A 20,946-nucleotide genomic window follows, 5' to 3' on the forward strand; every position below is an offset into this window, starting at 1 on the left:
ACCATCATTTTCTATTTTTTTTTTTTCCTCCAATAAAAGGTCAAGACCCCCATCCCGTTCCTGCTTCACGGCACGCTGCGAGAATACCAACACATCGGACTCGACTGGCTGGTCACCATGTACGAGAAAAAGCTTAATGGCATTCTGGCTGATGAGATGGGTCTGGGCAAGACCATCCAGACCATCGCTCTGCTGGCTCACCTCGCCTGTGAAAAAGGTAAACAAACCTGGTCCTGATGCTTTTTAGTAGCATTTATACAAACAGCAGCTAAATGTCGTGGTTCAGTTTAGTTTATTAGGTGTGCTACTCGTATTTTTATTCAGTAAATTAACTCAAATGTTCCTTCTCTTCTAGCTGCTTTTATCATTTGCCTTGTTGTGTTCAGGTAACTGGGGCCCTCACCTCATCATCGTCCCCACCAGTGTGATGTTGAACTGGGAGATGGAGCTGAAACGCTGGTGTCCCGGGTTCAAAATCCTCACTTACTTTGGCAGCCAAAAGGAGCGAAAGCTAAAGAGACAGGTAATGAACTACAATTTACAATTTTTCATATTTTATTGTAGTTTTCCTGCTTTATGTTCCTAAGTACTTGATGCAACGTTTTCCTTCCACTACATGTATCTGTGATGGATGTTACTGTTGTTTTCTTTAATTAAAAAAAGCATAAATTTGAGCCATATTGACTATCCGTTGTTGTTGTTTTTCCCCTCAGGGCTGGACGAAGCCTAACGCTTTCCACGTGTGCATCACTTCCTACAAGTTGGTGCTGCAGGATCACCAGGCGTTCCGGCGAAAGTCCTGGCGCTACCTGATTCTAGACGAGGCGCAAAACATCAAGAACTTCAAGTCCCAGCGCTGGCAGAGTCTGCTGAACTTCAACAGGTCAGTGGAGCTGGGTGGTGTTTTTTATCATCCATGATGTAAAGTTTGTTTAATCAGCCCCGTGTGAACATTGTGCATACTCGCCCAGTTGGATCAGCCAGGAATGATTAGTCCTTGTCTTTTGTCCAAGGGTTGTTGCTTCAGGCTGGAACTCGCTGCAGAACATGCACCGCTGCCTCTGCAGATGTGCATGAGCTGTCCAAAGTCATTGGAGCTCAAATACTCGGTGTACTTTGAGATTTATACTCTGACAAAAATGCTGACATGCTTCTTTTTTACCTTTTTGTTATAATATGCTCTTGGAATCAAAACAGTCTCTTAGCAGGTCTGTAAAAGTTACTAAATCACTTTTATCAGTTATTCATAATATAATATAAATCCATCATATCATATACTTGGCGTTTCAATCTCAGGCCTTGAGCAACACACTGAACCCCAAATTGTTCCTGAGTTATGAAAAATTGTAAGTTGCTTTGGACAGATGAATATCATGTTAAGTGCAAAGGTCAGTTCTTCAGACTTCTCTCCGGTGTAGCGATGCCACGGTGAGGATATTTCCCCGCTGGTTGATAAACCTGTGATAATCTGTGTTTCAGATTACATGGGACATTTTACAAGGAAGAAATATTCATTGATGACGCTCAATATTTGCAAAGCGCTCACTTTGATTTTTTTTTTTAGAAAAAACAGCTTTACTCTAAATGATCTTGTAACTTCTAGATCATCCTTTGTAGTCTGGCAAAAATATGTGGAAAATCTGAACAGGTGTCATAAGAAACATTTATGTACCAAGTAGCTTTTTGTGAGCTAGTGATGCTGATATTAAAAAAACATTCCTCTTGTCTCTGTTGTGCTTCAGAGCACATTGAAGGACTTCTCTCTGTCTCATCTTTGAGCTGCTGCTTGTCACAAAAAGTCAGCGTTCATTCAGCTGCAGAGGAAAAGCCATCATTCAGTATTAACCATGTCTGACTATGAATGCATCCCCAAAATACACCAGAGCACTTCACTGTTTACCCTCAGTGGTGTGTGTGGATGTGAATGTTAACCAGAAGACTCACAATAGAAATGTATTTTTCAAATCAAAGTGGCTGTAATTAGACTAGTAATTAGAAGTTGCCATAATTTGGCTGGTGGCCTGTTCCAGCTGGTGGACATTTTCACTGTTACACGAAGCTTCAAAGGGAATCTTCTGCACAAGAGGAGGCACACACGCTGTTTTATTACACACAAGCTTTTAGTCACAGAACTTCTTCAGGACTACATGGCGATAAAGGAGCACTTAAGTATATACAAGCACTCGGTGATGAGCCCCAATGCAAAACATCTGGGCATCTGAAATGCAAAAAACATCAACTCAAGGGTGTTGTAGTCCTATGAGATGTTTGGACTACAGGAATGGAGGCTGAAGGATAAGAACCAAGAAACTAATTTGTAAATTACAAACTGTTAAAAAACTAAATCTATGCTCTCAAAAGTTCAGCTATCCATTGTCTTGTTTTTTATGAATGTACACAATATAAGGTTATCTGTAGAGATGATTTCATCACTGCTATTATCAGTCTTAAAAACTAAAGGAGAGTTAATATGAAATAAAATTAGTCAATGCAGTTTTAATGAATCTTAACTTTAACCCCATTTCACTGCGATGTATCCATTTCTTCTCCCTTGTCTTCTATAATCCTGATTCCATAAATCTTGCCTCATATATTTAAACGTCTACGTTGTCTGCTCCCTCTTTTAGCCACCGGCGACTGCTGCTGACGGGAACTCCTCTCCAGAACAGCCTGATGGAGCTCTGGTCTCTAATGCACTTCCTCATGCCGCACGTCTTCCAGTCCCACCGCGAGTTCAAAGAGTGGTTCTCCAACCCGCTGACGGGAATGATCGAGGGCAGCCAGGAGTACAACGAGGGCCTGGTGAAGAGGCTCCACAAGGTGCTGAGGCCGTTCCTGCTCCGGAGGATCAAGATCGACGTGGAGAAGCAGATGCCCAAGAAATACGAGCATGTGGTTCGCTGCCGACTCTCCAAGAGACAGAGATTCCTCTACGATGACTTCATGGCACAGGCCTCGTAAGTCGCTATCAATAAAAATATTTCCCTCAAGAATTGATTATAAGGCCAACCTGAGATGTCTTCTTGTAAAATAGATATTTGCATTTGATGGTTTTTTGTTCTCAGACTCTCTTGTCTTTTGAAATATAAATCAGATGTCAGTTTATTGGGTACACATAGCTAAAACTGTTGTGGTGTGATATAACAGTACTGCAATAAATCAACATGAAGGTCATAAAGTTCAGTTTAAAGAATATATATTTTAGAGAGGTATTTGTTCCGTTTATGATCATTATGGAGACTTAAGTGTGTTAGTTTATATGGCTGTACTGAATAGTTGGAAGCTTTAAAGCTTCATTCATGACTTTAACACTCAGAATTATATCTTTTTTGCATGTCTATTGATTTTGTTAAAACCTGCACAGATGCAGATAAAGATTGGGCTAAACGCACACTTTTTGGTGTCTTGGAAAAATGTTCACGCATCATTCTTTTTGTTTAAAATTTAATAAGATCGTTCAACGTTTTTCACCCTTATATTCATTATTCCCTAACATTACTTGTATTTCTGTTATTGTTGGTATCAATAGCTTTGTCTCTCCGTTGTGAACCACAGGACCCGGGAAACGCTGGCCAGCGGTCACTTCATGTCTGTGATTAACATCCTCATGCAGCTCCGCAAAGTCTGCAACCACCCGAACCTGTTCGACCCCCGACCCATCCAGTCTCCCTTCATCACGAAGCCCATCGTTTTCCACACAGCCTCCCTGGTGCAGGACGCCCTGGAGGTCTCTCCTTTGAAGGTTGGCATTAAGGGAAAACATTTGTCATCAGGTCATCGAGCAATACTGATTACTTGATCTCATTATATAATGCTCTTTGTTTTTGTGTCCTCAGCGCTGCGACCTTTCTATGTTTGACCTCGTTGGTCTGGAGAGCCGTGTATCCCGGTACCAGGCAGATGTCTTCCTGCCGCGAAACAAGGTCAGCCGCCAACTAATCCAGGAGATCGTGGAGTCTCCTGAACCGCTTCCGAGACCCAGACCGGTCCGCATGAAGGTCAACAGGTACACGGCACTAAAAAATACTTTTTCACTTCGAAGACTTTTAAAATTGTGAGACGTCGTCACTTTTAGTATTGCAAAGTACCAAAAATAGCACTAAATCCGTAGTAAGACTTTAACTAACTAAAACTTTGAGGTCTGGTTTAAATATTTATCATAATTTATGTGTATTTCAAACAGATTTGTTTTGTTATTTGCAGAAAAAAATGCATTTTTATGTCAATACTGAAACTCTGCTATTGAACAATGTTTTTCTGCTTTTTCAGATGCAAACCTCCATTTAAGATATAAAAAATTCAAATAACTATTAGTAAAAAAAAGCTCAAGTAGGAGTCATTGTAAGTGTATAATGTGTATTAAGAAATAAAATATATGAATACAAATCTTTTATATGTTCTCTCTGTGTTCTAGGATGTTCCAGCCGCCTCCTAAAAGTGATAATCGACCGGTCCTACTGATGAACAAACCAACCTGCTCCGTACCTCCAGCTGCTCAGACCCCCAAACCTCAAACAGTTACTGAAGTCCCCTTAACTCCTCAACCTGCTCCTGTCGTCCAACAAGGCAAGTGAAGAGGGAAAAATAAGCCTTAACATGATTTCATCAATTTGGCGGAGTAAATAAATAAAGTAATGCCTGGGCAGGAGGGTAATATACAGAGATATAAACTTATTTCAAAAAACTGTTTTTACAAGTTTCTTTCCCTATAAATTTGAAAGCATATTCCCACACACCTAAAGTTATGCAATATATCTTATTTTTACCTACAATTACCCTAATACCCCATTGTATGTAATGTAGCAATACTTTTTAATGTTTTTCAATTTCAATCTTATTTTTCCCTTTCATCCTTTTTTCCTTTAGTGGTTTGTACAGTGGCCACCGTCACCCCTCCTCGCCCGTCCATGCATCCCACCGCTCAGATCGCAGTGAGATCCAGCGGTCCAAAGCCCGTTCTGACCGTACGGCCTCCCACTGCTTCCTGTGCAGCCGGCGTCCCGGCTCACCCGAGCCCAAACCCCGGCAGCGTTCTGCCCCAGAGGGTTCTGCTCAGTCCAGATATGCAAGCTAGGTTACCTTGTAAGTGTTTACCAACCGTCTCTTCCAGAGTTCAGCTGTTCGTCTCTGAGAACAGATGTTGTTTTATCTCCTTTAATCGACACCGTGAATGGAAGCTGTCAGTTTGATTTAACACCCACAGCACACACCTTATTTAAACAAACATCATACACACTGGTTTGTAACTTTGTTCCCCACTCTCGTAAAGACTCTCGAATTGATAACTTTATAGTAAACTTAATGTAATATTATTTCTAATCCACGTCTTCCTGTTTTTCTTCCCAAGCTGGCGAGGTAGTGAGCATCGCCCAGTTGGCCTCTCTGGCAGGGCGACCTGTGTCGTCATGTCAGGGCAGTAAACCCGTCACCTTCCAGCTTCAGGGCAACAAGCTGACTCTGTCTGGAGCCCAGATCCACCAAGTCCCAGCAGCTTCTCCACGCCCAGTTCAAGGTTGGTCTTAGGCTGCTTTGTGTGTTTTCCAAGGGTGTAGGAATAAAACCAAGGTAGAGGGTTGTTTTGTAAGTCAACAGGGTTTGCGCAAGGTGCTTGAAGCGCTTGGATTTTGAGTTGGAAAAAATCTGTAATAGTTAAAAATAGGTATTCTAAACTATAAGCAAGATAAAAGTGGAAATGGCAATTTTTCCAGAAACCTTAGTTAAGTTAGTTTAAAGTGGATCACAATATTTAATCTAAAACAATGTTCTCTTTAAACCAGATAACAAAGAACAAATCATAGGCTATATCAGGTTTTGGCAGGGCCACAGAATACTAAAGTAATTATTAGTTTTTTTTAAACATTATTAAAGCTGGGCTGCAGTATGATTAATGACATTTACAGTGAAAACACAGTGTAGTTGCTTCTTCTTATAGAAGGATGTACAAAACTAGAAGTGCTCTGTTTTTATATGTATTGTATTTATTTAAATGTAATAATATAATATGATAATGGTATTATGATACTTTAAAAAATAAATAAATTGTATTTTAATCTATTAATGAAGGAATCATTTAATTAATTGGGCATGAAGTGCTATAATGTGGATACTGGTACTCTGAGGAGGGGGAAAAAAACCGTCTGACTCTCCTCTTTCCCTGCAGGTAATGTGATGCACCTGGTGTCCAGCGGGGTGCAGCACCACCTCATCAGCCAGCCTGCCCAGGTGGCTGTCCAGAGCAACACCACCTCTACTGCTCCACCTACCAATCGACTGCCTCACAACGCCTCTGCACAAGGTTTTTAACCCGATCATTCAATTGTGCTAAATAAATACAAATATAAATCCAGTCTATTGCAGCTCAATATCCTTCAAGAAGCGTCATTTCTCACATGTGTTTTTTTTCATGTTTCCTCAGTGACCCCCACCATGGTGAGCAGCCCCGGAGTCGTGAAGATCGTTGTGCGTCAGACAGCAGGCAAGGACGGCGGGCCCGTGCCGACGCTGGCTGTGGCCCCTTCCCCCCGTGTTGTTCCTCAGACATCCCCCTCCCCGCACCCCCACGCCACCACAACCCCTGTCCGAACCACCGCTCCACTGCAGATCGCCCAGCGCACCCCCGGTCCCGCCACAGCCCACTACACCATAGCTCCTCCAGGGAACCCTAGCTCCACCCCGAACCAGCCCCACCCCCCTCGCCCTGTCCTCAAAGTAGTGCAGCCTCCTCCACCCAACACAGAGCAGCCAGGTGAGAGAACGAGTTCGGGGCGTTTATTCTCCCTCAGCTATAATTCACAATGCCGTCTGCATGCATGACGAGCAGAACTGGGTCAGAACGATATATTTCCACTAATCTTTAATACTCCACTCCAGTTTTGTACTTTTAATCTGCTTAGTGTCACGAAAAGACGAATTATGCAGGAAAGTTTAGTCTCTCGGAGGAAAGTATCTCAAAGCTAGTTTAGTATATTCAAAGATTCAGACATGTTTTTAAGACTAAGAGAGATACTTGGTTTTTACATAAAAAAGTATAATTACCTTGCAGAAAATTACATCTACTTCTTCCATCAGTGCACCCACCCTAACTAAATGTTACTGTTTGCCTTTTCCAGTAAGATCATTTCGGAAATGTTGTGTGAACAAGAACCCTAGTTTCCATAATTGGGGGTAATTGAATTTAAGAAAGTACAATTCTCCTGGAGAATAAAGATTTCAATGTATACATGTAACAAGGCTATTTAGTCGGCTTTTTAAGAGTACGCAAGTGCGTGACAAAAGAAAGACTTTCCCTTAATTAGCCATAATGAAATCCACAGTTATTTAATATGCTCTGTTTTCTCTTCTGTCCTCCCCTCAGCTCTGGTTCAGGTGGCCTCCTCGTCCTCTGCTTCGTCCAAGTCTCCAGCAGCAGCACGTGATGGCGGCAGCAGCAGTCAAACAGCAGTAACAACAAAGTCGAGGCCCAGTACAAGCGTTAAAGCCTTCCCTCCACACAGGAGAGTACCTCGGCCTCCTCCTCGCTCTCCTTTCCACATGGTGAGCAAGTTGTGATAGTGTGTGAGTTTTAGTGGCTTCTATTGGTTTTTGGCAGATTGCAACCAACTAAATAACCCGCAGCAATGGACAGCAAAAGTAACTTTATAAAGTCATTAATATCTAACTGGAGACAGATATAAAATATCAATAAAATAAATAATATTTCTGAGTTTATAAAGAATGAAGAACAAAGACATAAGTCATTATTGTTCATTCCTCCTGTCTTCTGTCCTCCTGGCTCCAGCTGTGAAGTTCACCAAAAACAGCTTTTGGTTGATCGTTCATGCTCTGCTTGTGTAAACGTGGCTGCATTGGCTGACTGAATTAGGTTTCACTTTTGTTTACATGTTCACAGATGTTTGATAAAGTATTGTCTTTTTTTCTTGCAAATATTTCATTGCACTTTCATCAACAAGTGTAGTTGCTGTCAACTTGAGTATCCTTCACTTAACGTGGTTCACTTAACAACAGCGGCCTCTCTGCTCGCTCTTCGTGGGCAAGATGGCGGACCCCGTGGGAGACTATAAATGTCTTCTTCTAAGCTAACAAAAACATAAATAATCTTAGTTTTGGGTGATTATACTCTGATTAAAACATAGTTACGAATATTATATTCAGCATCTGCCACAAACACCCCTAAATGTTACACACTGTTCCTTTTAATGTTACAACTGTTAGAAATACAATCTGTGCCGTTTAAGCATCTTGTATTCCAGCTCTTTACTTTGCTAACGTTCACCCTCTCCCTCAAAAGAAATGGCTAGCAGACAGCTTCAAGCAGGAGCGCGACAGCCGACTGGACTTCATCATTCGAGCCAACGAGAACCGCTGTGCGGCGAAGCCCATGTACGGCCGGGAGGTTCTGGACTTCCTGACTTTCCTCCCCGGATCCCGTCCCTCGCCGGCCGCCCTGCGCCCTCAGAGGGAGTGGGGCCGCTCGGGCCACAGCAGCGCTCTGTACTCACAGTGGCAAAACAAATACGACTTCTGGTTTCAGAGTCGCGCCGTTAGAGAGGCCATCCACAGCGTCGACGACAGGCTGGAGCTGCTTAAAGAAATTGTAGACAGGTAGATAACTAATGAGCTTTCCTCCGTGACACTTTTCTGAGCTTTAACCCTCTTAACCCCAAGCATTTCTTCTTTTTCTCTGCTTCTGTCACATTTTACTCTGTGTGGCCTCGGTTTTCACTGCATAAGAAAGTCCTGCACCTCTATGGAAACAGCACAATGATGGATAGAACCAGAAAGAACTTAAAAATGTCCTATGTGCAGTATAAAAAAGTCATAATGCCTGAATCACCCCCCAAAAAACTGCAAGTTGAATTTCTTTGATAATTTATTTACAAAAATCGGAAAACAATGGAATTTATATGTACGAGTATTTTCAAGTATTTTGTCACGGGATTCAGGTGGTCTCAGGCGATAAATCAATCATGGCTTCGTAGAATTTTTAAGTTGGAGCAAACTTTTTATTTTGATCGGGATTTTAAATGAGACATGTAGAGCTGCTGCAACACCCGAATTTCCCCCATGGGGATCAATAATGGAATATAATATAATAATAGACTAAAATGTTTTTGATTAAATATCAAAATATTAAGCATCGTTTATTTCTGCTGTTTTCTGACGGAAGCGTTCATCAAACATGATGTGTTCATGGGCCGTAGGAAAGATGAAACTTTGACCACGTTTAAACGGTGTAATTTTAGCGATTGTTTAAAGAAAACTTGCTTTTCAATCCCTCTGGAGGGTTTTGGAGTTCAGAGCTTCAACTAACAGGAAAGATTTGAGACTTGACTTTTATTTATTGTGCCCCATCTTTAGGTTTACATTTGCAATTCCCCCAGTGGCGGCTCCTCAGATCTCCATGCACTGCTGCCATCCTCCTCCCTCTCTGAACAACAAGCAGGTGGTCTTCTCCTCCCAGCTTTCGACTCAGGTCACTCCGCTTACTCGCAGTCTCCATCGTATCCAGTGCTACATGAGGACCCAGTTCCCCGACCTGAGGCTCATCCAGTATGATTGTGGTAAGGCGTCAAGATGCTTTTTGCAGAGTGTTTGATACCAACAGCAAAAAACTTGAAATACAGAGTATTAAAGCATGCGGCTGTGAGTTTGTTTGGACCTAGCTGAGGAAGCACTGAGATGCAAAAAGAAATAAATAAGTTGCGATCCATTTTCTAAATTATATCTAAATAGTTTTCTCGACCGTGTTTCGGCCTGAAAAACGTAATAACTTAAAAAATTATCCTAGCCAACCTGTTTATCACCAGGTTTATTATTAACTGGAAAAATATGCTATCAGTTAAATGGAAAAAATAGTGATCAGTTTCATAATTCCTTTTGGGAGGTGAAGCTTTTTCTGTTTTGCTTTGTTGTTGTAATTCTAATTTCGGCCACAAGAGGCTGAAGTGCACCACTTACTCATGCAGGAACATTTGTTGTGTGTTGACATGTTATGGAATGTAAAAAAAATAGTCTCCTGCCAAAACTTTCACTGATGGGAAAAGAAAAAGTGACTTAAAAACATTTTCCCACTCCTTAAGTCTTAAACACACGACAGAAAACTAATAAGATCAAACTTAGAAAATGGATCACAATTTATTTCCGTCATTTGCCTCTCAGGGCTTCCATTAATAGCAGCCAATTGTCTAATTATTAGAAGATTTATCTACAAAGTCATTTATTTCCCCCTCAGATTCAGGAAAGCCTTCTTTCACCTTTTAAGTTTTATGAAATCACTTTAAAATCAATCGGTTAAAGACCACTTGCTTTTCCTTGCCTGTTTTTCTATTATGTGTTCTAACTGATTATTATTCTCCACTGTTGGTGACTGTTTTTTTGTTTTTCTTAAATAATTTGTATTTTTACCACGTGCAGGTAAGCTGCAGACTCTCCACACTTTGCTGCGAAAGCTGAAGACGGGGGGCACAGAGTGCTGATCTTCACTCAGATGACGCGGATGCTGGACGTGCTGGAGCAGTTCCTCAACTACCACGGTCACATCTACCTCCGCCTGGATGGCAGCACCCGCGTGGAGATGAGACAGGTTGGTGTGACGTTTTTTTCAAAATGACTGTGGGGGTGAAGCAGAATTGGATTTTGACGTTATGCTTATTCTCTGTGCATTATTCTTTCTTCTCCTTCAGTCCCTCATGGAGCGCTTCAACGCAGACCGGCGTATTTTCTGCTTCATCTTGTCGACTCGCAGCGGAGGCGTCGGGGTGAACCTGACCGGGGCCGACACGGTGGTCTTCTACGACAGCGACTGGAACCCCACCATGGACGCTCAGGCACAGGACCGCTGCCACCGAATCGGCCAGACCAGAGACGTCCACATCTACAGGTGACGGATTAAAACATGCATTTACTGGAGCGATACTTTTAGTGACGGAGTTAACACGTGTACAACCGCTATGTGCAGTTTAACAGGAACGAGAAGGAACATGTGGTTTGATGCAGTTACACTTTCATTTTGACATTTAAACACTTCCTCAGGCAGGAAGGATCCAACAGGAAGTATACAGTGTTCTTAACCAGATGGAAACGTGGTTATACTGTGGTTGGTAAAATGTTCTGGGATTTTTGCAAGTTTAATGTCTAAATGTAGATCCACACATGATTTGACCTGTTGATTAACTCTATTGGTACTTTAATGATCCTTTAGCTTCTTGCAATCAATCTATACAATTTGATTTTTCTAACACCTTTTTAAATTTGCAACAAGATAAGTTCAGTTGTCAGAACAAGCTTTTTTCAGTTGAGACTTTAGACGATTAAAAGGCATTTCTCTCTCCTCTTTCCATATATGGACATGATCTAGGACATTTTTTCTAACCTTGACACAGAATCAGAAACGGTTTATTGCCAAGTAGGCTTGTACATACAAGGAATTTGTCTTGTTGACCGGTCCATGATAATAAACATAGGGCAGAAGTTTAACACATAATTAAAATTTTAAATATGTATACACAACAAAATATGATAAACAAGGAAACAAAATAAGAATATGGTAAAACAAGTGTTATTTTAGTGTCTTTTTTTGAGTGAAGATTGCGCGTTTTCATTAACAGGTTTAACAAAAAAATTGTTAAACCTGTGGTTGTTTTAAAATGTGCTATATATATTTTTTTCTTTTTTACTGCTGAGCCTTCAGGAGAAGAAGCCATTATTTATAATATTTGATCCTTATTTTTGGAAAAGTCAAAATGTCTGTAAAATATGTCCTGTATATAGAAGATTAGGATACAATAAGACTGTAGATAGATGATGTATGAAGGCGAAAAACAAGGAATATGTCAGTGAGAGAAGGAGGAAAGTTTCATCAGCCTCGTGTTATTTTAAGGCCTTACTTTTGACAACAAACTATAAATAAAGAATGTGATATCAACAACATTAATGTTTTTTAATTTTTTTTAAACGTTCCTCTTCAGGCTGATCAGCGAGCGAACAGTGGAGGAGAACATTTTAAAGAAAGCCAATCAGAAGAGGATGCTGGGAGATATGGCTATTGAAGGAGGAAACTTCACCACAGCTTTCTTCAAAGAGGTAAGAATTTACACAAATGTAATATTTATTTTACAGATGAAAGCCTTTGTTTTATCAAAATAATCCACTTTATTAAAATATATGTTTGGTTTATTTAGGTTATATAATTTCATATAAGTCTATTTTACCACATCTCACTGTTTCTGCTATGGGCTGAACTTCATTTAAAAGTGCAGAGATTAAAAGTGAATTCAAGTATGTTATTTCTCTCTAGTCTTCTCTCTTCTGTCTAATAATCTGTTAATCATGTGATGGATCGTTGCTTTATCCAAACACAAACATGCAGGTGTGTGTTTGGATAAAGACATGTTTTTCATACCAGATCACAGGCTCTGCCCTCGTCCCTTTTCAGATCTACCTTTTTTAAGTAGCACCACTTTTGCTGTTTGAAGTACACCGACGTTGCAACATTTTCTAATTAATCCATTGAATAAATGACATAATTGCATAACTGCTCTTGAGTATTAACGTCGGGGCATCAAACCATTGAAGTGCCTCCTTATTTGTAAGTACAGAGAAGCATGTTCCTGAGTTGAATGCGTCTCGTTTTTTACTTTGTTCCTCAGCAAACCATCAGGGAGCTGTTTGATATGAACGACGGGGAGAAGAGGGAAGTGGCGGTGGAGCTATCGGTGCCCCAAGCCGAGGAGGAGGAGGCTGTCAACAAACAGAGCACCACCATTCTGGAGCAGGTTAGATGCATCACATGTACCAACATTTTTAATGTCGCTTTTAACATTTTAAAATTATAAAACAAAACACTTTCTGTAGCCAGGAGGCAACCACTGGTTCTGAAAAGTGAAGATCTTAAAGCTGCATTCTCTCTACTGACCATCAGGGGGCGACTAGAAGTTTATGAGAAAATGACTCTACTTCTCTCTTGATTTATTCCCTCAGTAAACATTGTAAACATGAGTTTATGGTCTCAATCCCTAGTTTCAATTATTGTTCAATACAGCATGATGTTCTTAATACTTATTTTCTTTTTTTTAAATATGCTGGTGTGTTTTAAATAACCTGATTATCTTGATTTAATCTCACAGGCTTTGTGTCGAGCCGAGGATGAGGAGGACATAGTCGCCGCCTCTCAGGCCAAAGCAGAGCAGGTGGCAGAACTGGCGGAGTTCAACGAGAACATCCCTCTGGATGATGGAGGGGAACAGGAGGAGGTGGAGGAGCTCTCAAAGGCCGAGCAGGAAATCGCTGCTCTGGTGGAGCAGGTAAAGAAATCATGCTATGGTTGAAATATCATTTTAAAATCAAGGGTAGAACATTGAGCTCTCGAATGGCTGGATTATACATCTTTTGATATGTATATAATACATTTTCTATCCAAAGCTGAAATGGTAACATCTTGTGGCTCATTGTCGTGAAGATGCAATATATCTGCATCATATTTACAGAGTTGTTTTTTGCTTTTTAACTCACCACATCCTCTGCCTGTCTCTAGCTCACTCCTATTGAACGCTACGCCATGAACTTCCTGGAAGCCTCGTTAGAAGACGTGTGCAAAGAGGAGCTGAAGCAGGCTGAGGTAATGACACATATTCAACTTTTTGCTTGGTTTGAAATTAAATAAAGGATTTGTGTCTCAACAGCGGGGCATCCAGTACATTGGATTCAGTCCTATCTGCAGTAACATTCTAACGTTCTAATTAAACAACCTCCATGGTCAGGATTTAATGATTTATAAGGGTACAACCTTCAGCCAATGCTGAAGTGCCTTAAACCTGCATTCTCTCTTCCTCTTCTGGCTCCAAAAAGAAGTCTGATTGTATGGAAGTTTATGAGAAAATAACCTTACTTCACTGCTTAATACTAATCTGGTGAAATACATCAATTTGGATTTGACTAAGGCGTTAATTCAACTTGATTGCAATGACAAAAACTGTTTAATTATCACAAATGCACACAACAATGACTTAAAAGCAATAAAGGGGTATTAAGCCTTACAACTTGCTTTATGTTTTTGTTATATGATGTTTGAAGTACTCTGTCAAACCCTGTAGTCCTACAAAAACAAAACTTAAAGACATTTTTAACCAGTTTTGTAAAACATTTCTTTAACTCTGTTCTGCTTTTGTGTGTTTAGGAGCAAGTAGAGGCTGCCAGGAAAGGCCTGGACCAGGCCAAGGAGGAGGGCCTAAAGCTCCACGCTTCATCCGATGAGAACGACGATGACTTTTTGTCCCCGACGGCTTCTGTGGAGCCCGCTCAGCCAGCCCGCCGGGGCCGTAAACCCAAGGACAAGGACAGGAATGTCACCTCTACAAGGACCAGTGGTCGTCTGCGTGGGGCCTCGCCCGAACCTGAGCCCGAGCCCGAGCCCGCTAGAGAAGTGCCTGAAAGACTCCGCTGTGGTCTGAGAGGACGAGGAGCTGCCAAAGACACCGGTACTGTGTCTACCACCCCGTCCCGCACAGACCATCAGAAAACCTCCTCATCGACCAAGCTTCAAGATTCCTCTAAGACTTCTCCTGTCAGAGATCACCAGACTTCTAAAACCAGGACTCTGCCAAACCGCTCCCATCCCAGTCCAGTGCCTTCCCCTCCCACAACCTCTCCCCCAGGAGGGAAACAACAGTGTGCTGGGGAGACTGACGGCAAGACCTCCAAAGCCTGCAGAGAGGACAAAGGGGGGGAGAATGAAAAGAGGGCGTCCGAGTCATCGCTAGAAACCGGCTGCCCGGTGGACCAGCAGGCAAAAGATGAAGACGGTAAAGACAACAGTGCCATGTCTCCCCCTCCACCAGCTCCCGATCGCCCCGCAAGCGTCAGTCAGCAGACGGTGAAGTCCTACGGGGCCTGGTTGAAGACTCCCCGTCGGCCAAAGTCCTGCGGAAGCTTCCGGGGAGGCTGGTCACGGTGGTGGAGGAGAAGGAGCCAAGGAGGAGGAGGCGGCGAGGAAGCGGCACTGGAGGTGGGGCTTCTTCAGAGGAGGCAACCGTGGAGGAGAGCGCTGCCGGGACCGTCGACGAAACAAACAAAGACAACACATCGCCAAGCCCCGACAGCAAAACCAAAGGGGCCGTTACCAAATCCCCTCAGGACCAGGTCTCTACTCCTAGTCCGGCTGTGCATCCGCCGCCTGTCAGGAGTTATCCTCCATATTCTCCACCCCATCTTTCTCCGGACATGCCCGTGCTGAGAAATCTTCCTGTGCGGCGCAGGTTGGAAACTGAGTCTCGCATGGCTGCTCAGCTGGGAGAGCAACAGCAGCATCTGGGTCGAGGGAGGGGATGGAACCAGTCCAGAAAAACTGACACAACACCGGGCAAAGACACCATGTCGACCTCCACAGAGTCCAATTCTCTTGCGACACCTTTGAAGAGAAAGAGGGGCCGGCCCCCTAAGACTCCCCCTAGGTTAGCGGAGCCTGACAACGCAGTGGCCCCGTCCCCACAGTCCGCCTCGCCAAGCGAGGAAGGGAACCCCCCTGCGTCCCCAAAACGTAAGAGGGGTCGCCCTCGCAAAGACTCCACAACCACGCCAGAAACAGTCAGTGAAGGACAGAACTCTAAAAATGAGACCACCACTGCTGGTGTACCTGATGTATCAAAAACTGAAGCTAGCGCAGAGCCAACATCTCCGTCTCCCAACAAGTCGGAGACCCCGATAGCTAGTGTTGTCACTACAAGTCAGGCCTCCGAGTCTACCAAAGCTGAGGAAACAGACACTAGGACTGAGGTTTCAGCCCCTGCCCCAAATCCAGCTCAATCCCCCACAACAACCGATGAAGCCTCCACACCAGGTGCAGCTTCAGTGCAAGCACCCGCTGCACCTTCACCCCTTTCCGTCGTTGCCTCCACATCAGCTTCAGCCCAGTGCGTTAGTTCTGCTCCGGCTATAGCTCCAATTCCAGACACAGCACCAACCCCGTCTTCCTCTGCATCCTCCGTGACACTTTCTACGTCTGCAATTATCCCAGCCCCTGCTGCCCCAACTACCACAGCTACAATGCCACCTGCCAACACTGTCACATCAACTCCTACCGGTGTACAACCAACGCTTGTGGTTTCCACTTCTCCTAAAGCGCCAGTAGAACCAAAACCTTCAGCTCCTACAACTGTGAAAGCAACAGGACCACACAGAACCACCACCGTTGCCACACCAGCTGCCACCACTCCGTCGACTGTGTCATCTTCTGCCGTGGCCGTCAATGCAGTTCCAGCATCAGTACCCGCTACAACGATTACAACAGCTGCTAACGTGATATCAAAAGCTGTCAGCATTGCACCAGCAGTCACCACTACAGTGAAATCAGTCACAACTAAAACTACTGCTGTGAAGGATTCGCAGCAAGCCTGTGCGCCGTCTTCTACAACATCTATCCCATCTTCTACAACATCTATCCCATCATCTACAACATCTATCCCATCATCTACAACATCTATCCCATCTTCTACAACATCTATCCCATCTTCTACAACATCTACCCCATCATCTTCAACATCTATCCCCTCATCTACAACATCTACCCCATCATCTACAACATCTACCCAATCATCTACAACATCTACCCCATCATCTTCAACATCTACCCCATCATCTTCAACATCTACCCCATCATCTACAACATCTACCCCATCATCTACAACATCTACCCCATCATCTACAACATCTACCCCATCATCTACAACATCTACCCCATCATCTACAACATCTATCCCAGCTATTGTAACCTCCGCTCCGGCTGCCACCATGAAAGTTTCAGCTACAGCTTCACCGACCTCAACATCTTCCCCCATTACAGCAACAACTGTGACGATGACAGTCCAAACAGTCCAAGCTAGTCCGACATGCTCGAGCACAGTTCCCACTGCAAGTCCAACCATGTGTGCTTCTTCAACCGCCTCAGTAACAACGGTCTCATCATCATCGGATACAAGTACGGATGCATCTTCTCCGAACCAAGCAACGACTAATGTGACAACTACCAAACCAGTCGCAACCTCAACTTCACCACCACCACCACCACCAACAACAGCTCAAGTGGCCACACATGGACAGGTATCTGCTGTTCCTGTGGCTGGCACGTCGTCAGCAAAACCTCCTACCGTACAAACCCCAACCTGCAGTCCTTCCCAAACTACAACGTCTGCCGGTGTAACTTCCACAGCCAAGACTAAGACAGTTACAGTAGCTGCATCTCCCCCAACAGAGAAAGTCCAAGAGACGATCCCTGTTGTAGCAGCAGCCCCTTGCAAAGAACTCACGTCAGCTACCCCTCCCAAAGCTGTAGAAAAGACTGTCAAGATCCTGCCTCCCGTAACACCTTCTTCACCAGCGCCATTACCAACAATCACCACAACTACATCATCCCCAGAAAAGTCCATTGCAGTTGCTTCCACAACTGTTGTCACAACTACCCAAGCATCCACTCCCACAGCCCCCCCTGTGTTAGAAGCAACAGTTGTAGCTACCACGGCTGCAACAACCAAAGCCATTCCTCCGGTTTCCACCACACAAACATCTGCAGTAATCCCCCTGCAAGTGCAAAGCTCTGCGTCTACTGATGTGTCCACAACAGTCGAGACAGAAACCCTGCCCCAGATATCCACATCTGCTTCCTCTAGTGTTTCATCTGAGAGACAAACTTTAGAGCTAAAGCAGGAAGTGTCTGCAGCTAAAAGTGACCCTGAAACGGGGACAGAAATGGAAGTAGATGCTGTGGAGGCTGGCGCAAGGACTAGCAAGGAGGAGGATGACAAAAAGGAGGATGCCTGTAAGTCTCAGCCTAAAAGGAGAAAGGTGGAGAGTTCGTCGGAGACCAAAGACTTTGAGTCTGGAGGGGAGGTAGCAGCCGGAGAAGCACCGCCTGCAGCTGCCCCTCAGAAAGAAGAACCCAAGCAACAGGAGGTGACGAAAACTACCGAAGATCAGAAGATTCCAATCCAGAAAAGGCCTCTCAGTCGCCAGAGTAGCCAGGAGTCTGCTCGCTCGTCTTCGTCATCGTCCGGGGGCTCCACGACGACCCTCACTCGTCAGTCTCACCACAAGAGGACTTACGAGAATCGACTACCGGCCAAGAAGAGGCGAATGGACGACCCCTCGGAAACGGGGGAGGACGGGGAGAATAAAGAGTGCGGGGAGAAGGGAGAGGAAGGCTGCGAGAAGGAGCACTCCGCCGCTTCCTCTAGGGGAAGGCGGTCCAGGTCTTCCTCCTCCACCTCCTCGGACTCTGACAACAGCGAAGGCAGGAAGGAGCACCGGTTGACTCGCTCGGCAAAGCGCGGGCAAAAAGATCAGGAGAGGGAAAAGGGTAACGGCCGGCAAGGAAAGAAATCTGCGCGAAGCTCCGACAGGAATGCAACGAACAACGCAAACACGTCCACGGGTGGAGAGTCGGGAAGTGATACGTCTTCTGTTAGGAACACCAGGAAGTCTGCAGGATCTCAACCCTCACAAGACAGTAAACCTCAGACAAACAGCGCGCCCTCGTTGCCTCCCGAGCCCGAAGTTCTGGGGAAGAGGTGCTCGGCACTCAATGCGGCGGCCAAGCTCCTAGCGATGAAAGGCAGGGTGGATACGCCTGGCCACACCCCTCGGAGAGACTCTGCTGCTAAGGCCGCCGGCACTTCTCCTGCTTCCTCCTCTGACAAGAACCAAAAGACTAAAAGCAAAACTGTACCCGCCTCCTCCCCTCAGACTAACTCTGTAAATCTTACCAATAATAAAAGCAGTGGCAGCAAACCCTTAACGCCCAATCAGACGAGCCGCTCTGCCTCCCGCTCCACCAGACAGTGCCCCGGTTCTCTGGTTCCACCCCTGGAACTGGAGTACAAGAGGTCTAAAGCAGAGGAAAAGGAGAGAGGGAGTAGGAAGTCGTTGAGGGGAAAGGAGGGCGAGGCCGAGGCGCAGTCCTCGTCCCGGGGCCACAGCGCCTGCAGCAGCATGAGCAGCGACGGCGAGGGCGACGGTCGTGGACGCAGCAGCAGAAGCCGAAGCAGCAGCAACAGCAGCCAACGCACCCACAGCATCAGCTCTCAAAACACCGAGCACAGGGAGTCCCGCGCCACCTCCTCCGGCAGCGAGAGGGGCCGCAGCCGATCGGAGAGCAGAGACAAGCGGGGCCAGCACCGGAGGGAGCGTCGGAGTGAGAGGAGGTCCCAGAAGCTCTCGCAGGAGGCGACGAGCGGTTCGGGGACGGAGGGGACACCGGACAGGGTGCTGCGGAGCGTCGCCGCGCTCGCAGCGGTGCAGGCCCGATCACCGGCCGCCAGCACACGCTCCTCTTCTGGTCAACATCGTCACAACAAAACATGATCAGAGTGCCAAAAGGGGTGAAAAAAACAAAACAAAATGGAAGCGAGAGTGCCGTTGCAGAGCACGTTACGAGAGCATGTCATGACCTCCAAGGTTGCTGCTTTGTGTGCACTCTTAATGAATGCAAAGGGGGGGCTGAGTGCTGCACAAGCCAGAGACCTCCCTGCCTCTTGGGGCCCTCTCCCTTTCCAATTGGAGCTGGTCCTCTCACCAGCTCAGCCATCGTCACGCTGGGGGAAGGCTCAGGGATGTCGGGTTAAAAAAGATAAAATAAAAAATGTGGCGCCACAGTTGGTGCGTCCGTAAACAGACAGAGAGATGGTACAGTGGATAAATTCACCGCTGGGACTTGAGGGGGACAAAGGTGCAAAGGAAAAGGTTGTTAGTTCACATTATGTACTGTAATCATTAAAGACTGGAACACTCTGATCTTCTATGTTAAGGTGGGATTATACGGCACCCTCTATTAGGGTCATAAACGAAAAGTCATTTGTGTGACATCAAAAACGTAATGAGTGACCAGTTGTATTGTAAGTTGGAGGTTTTAGAGAGTTTGGTTTTGAGAAAAACTTTGTCAGCTGTCCTGACTATTGTTTCTTTGTAGTCAGTTGATAAGTTATGCATATTTTATTATTTCTTCCAGGGTATGAGGAGGAGACCAGGTCTGTCAATGTGATCTTTGCTGCACTATGCTGGAGCTCGTCTTTGCTTGGGACCCCTTTTTTTTTTTTTTTTTTTTTTTTTTTTTTTTGTCACGTCAGTTTCTGTTCATTGGATTCATTTTTAAATCCAGCCTTGCATTTTTCTCATTTGCACATCTGATATTGTGGCCCTCAGCTTTTGAGTACATTGTGGTGTAGTAATAGGGTTTTTACATCAACGTCTGTCGATTAATTGGTTCCCGATACCTCACGATGTATCTCTACAGTTTGAAAATGTATTAATTGTCGCGGATTTGTCCCTGGAGCATTAAAAAAAAGTTCTGTTTTTCCTAATCTTCCCAAAGGCAGTTATAGTTACGGCCCACTTTGTCATGTATTTATATGGAAAGGGGAAGTAAATGTTGTTGAAATTAAGAGTGCCTCTTTGGCCAAATGGGTTTGAACCTCGGATTGCCTTGTGAAGCACCTGAAGCAGGGGTGTGCAGCTTCTATTGTTATTTAACAAAAAAAAGCCAAACAAATGACAAAAAAAAAATACAACCCTAGAGAACATCAAGAAAAGCACCGTGTGCATCAGTGCTACCAAATTAATGTTTTATTTTCCACGTTTTTTTTGTCACCATCACTTCATGTAAAAAAAATAAATAAAAAAAAAAATTACTTGGACAAAATATGTGAATAAAATAACTGGTACAGTTCCAGATGACTGTAAATTGTCGATTTACTTTTGGACTTGTTGAAGCTATTTTGAGCAGAGGTGATATTTTGGGGGGCGAGGTAGTTTATGGTGATGGTCTTATTTTTTATTTGTCTCTCTCTTTGTTGCATTCCTTTGATCCCTTGTAATTCCACATTGTTTTACTTGAAAAATTAAGACAATTACAGTTGAATAAAAAGACCAAAAATTAGTTTTTCATTGTGTTGAAGATTTTGTTTA

The 20,946-nt window shown here is 44.2% G+C and overlaps 2 protein-coding genes across 2 annotated transcripts in view; both read left to right on the forward strand.

Annotated features, from left to right (window-relative positions):
• The window catches only part of srcap (Snf2-related CREBBP activator protein), a 27,911-nt gene extending 12,682 nt beyond the window's left edge, over window positions 1-15,229 (forward strand). Inside the window, 22 exon segments of the mRNA XM_054599367.1 lie at window positions 40-217; window positions 387-523; window positions 714-883; window positions 2,628-2,957; window positions 3,556-3,742; window positions 3,837-4,006; window positions 4,415-4,566; window positions 4,867-5,082; window positions 5,348-5,512; window positions 6,161-6,295; window positions 6,416-6,745; window positions 7,355-7,533; window positions 8,288-8,601; window positions 9,358-9,560; window positions 10,414-10,455; window positions 10,458-10,582; window positions 10,683-10,879; window positions 11,967-12,081; window positions 12,648-12,773; window positions 13,125-13,301; window positions 13,532-13,615; window positions 14,174-15,229. Coding sequence (XP_054455342.1) covers window positions 40-217; window positions 387-523; window positions 714-883; window positions 2,628-2,957; window positions 3,556-3,742; window positions 3,837-4,006; window positions 4,415-4,566; window positions 4,867-5,082; window positions 5,348-5,512; window positions 6,161-6,295; window positions 6,416-6,745; window positions 7,355-7,533; window positions 8,288-8,601; window positions 9,358-9,560; window positions 10,414-10,455; window positions 10,458-10,582; window positions 10,683-10,879; window positions 11,967-12,081; window positions 12,648-12,773; window positions 13,125-13,301; window positions 13,532-13,615; window positions 14,174-15,229 — 4,788 coding nt within the window.
• LOC129091673 (mucin-2-like) lies at window positions 15,217-20,917 on the forward strand. Its single transcript, XM_054599368.1, has one exon. The coding sequence runs from the start codon at window positions 15,217-15,219 to the stop codon at window positions 19,345-19,347; it is 4,131 nt and encodes a 1,376-aa protein (XP_054455343.1). The 3' UTR covers window positions 19,348-20,917.
• Window positions 20,918-20,946: the final 29 nt, after the last annotated feature.

The sequence above is a fragment of the Anoplopoma fimbria genome, chromosome 5 (genome assembly GCF_027596085.1).
Source record: "Anoplopoma fimbria isolate UVic2021 breed Golden Eagle Sablefish chromosome 5, Afim_UVic_2022, whole genome shotgun sequence".
Lineage (NCBI taxonomy): Eukaryota > Metazoa > Chordata > Actinopteri > Perciformes > Anoplopomatidae > Anoplopoma > Anoplopoma fimbria.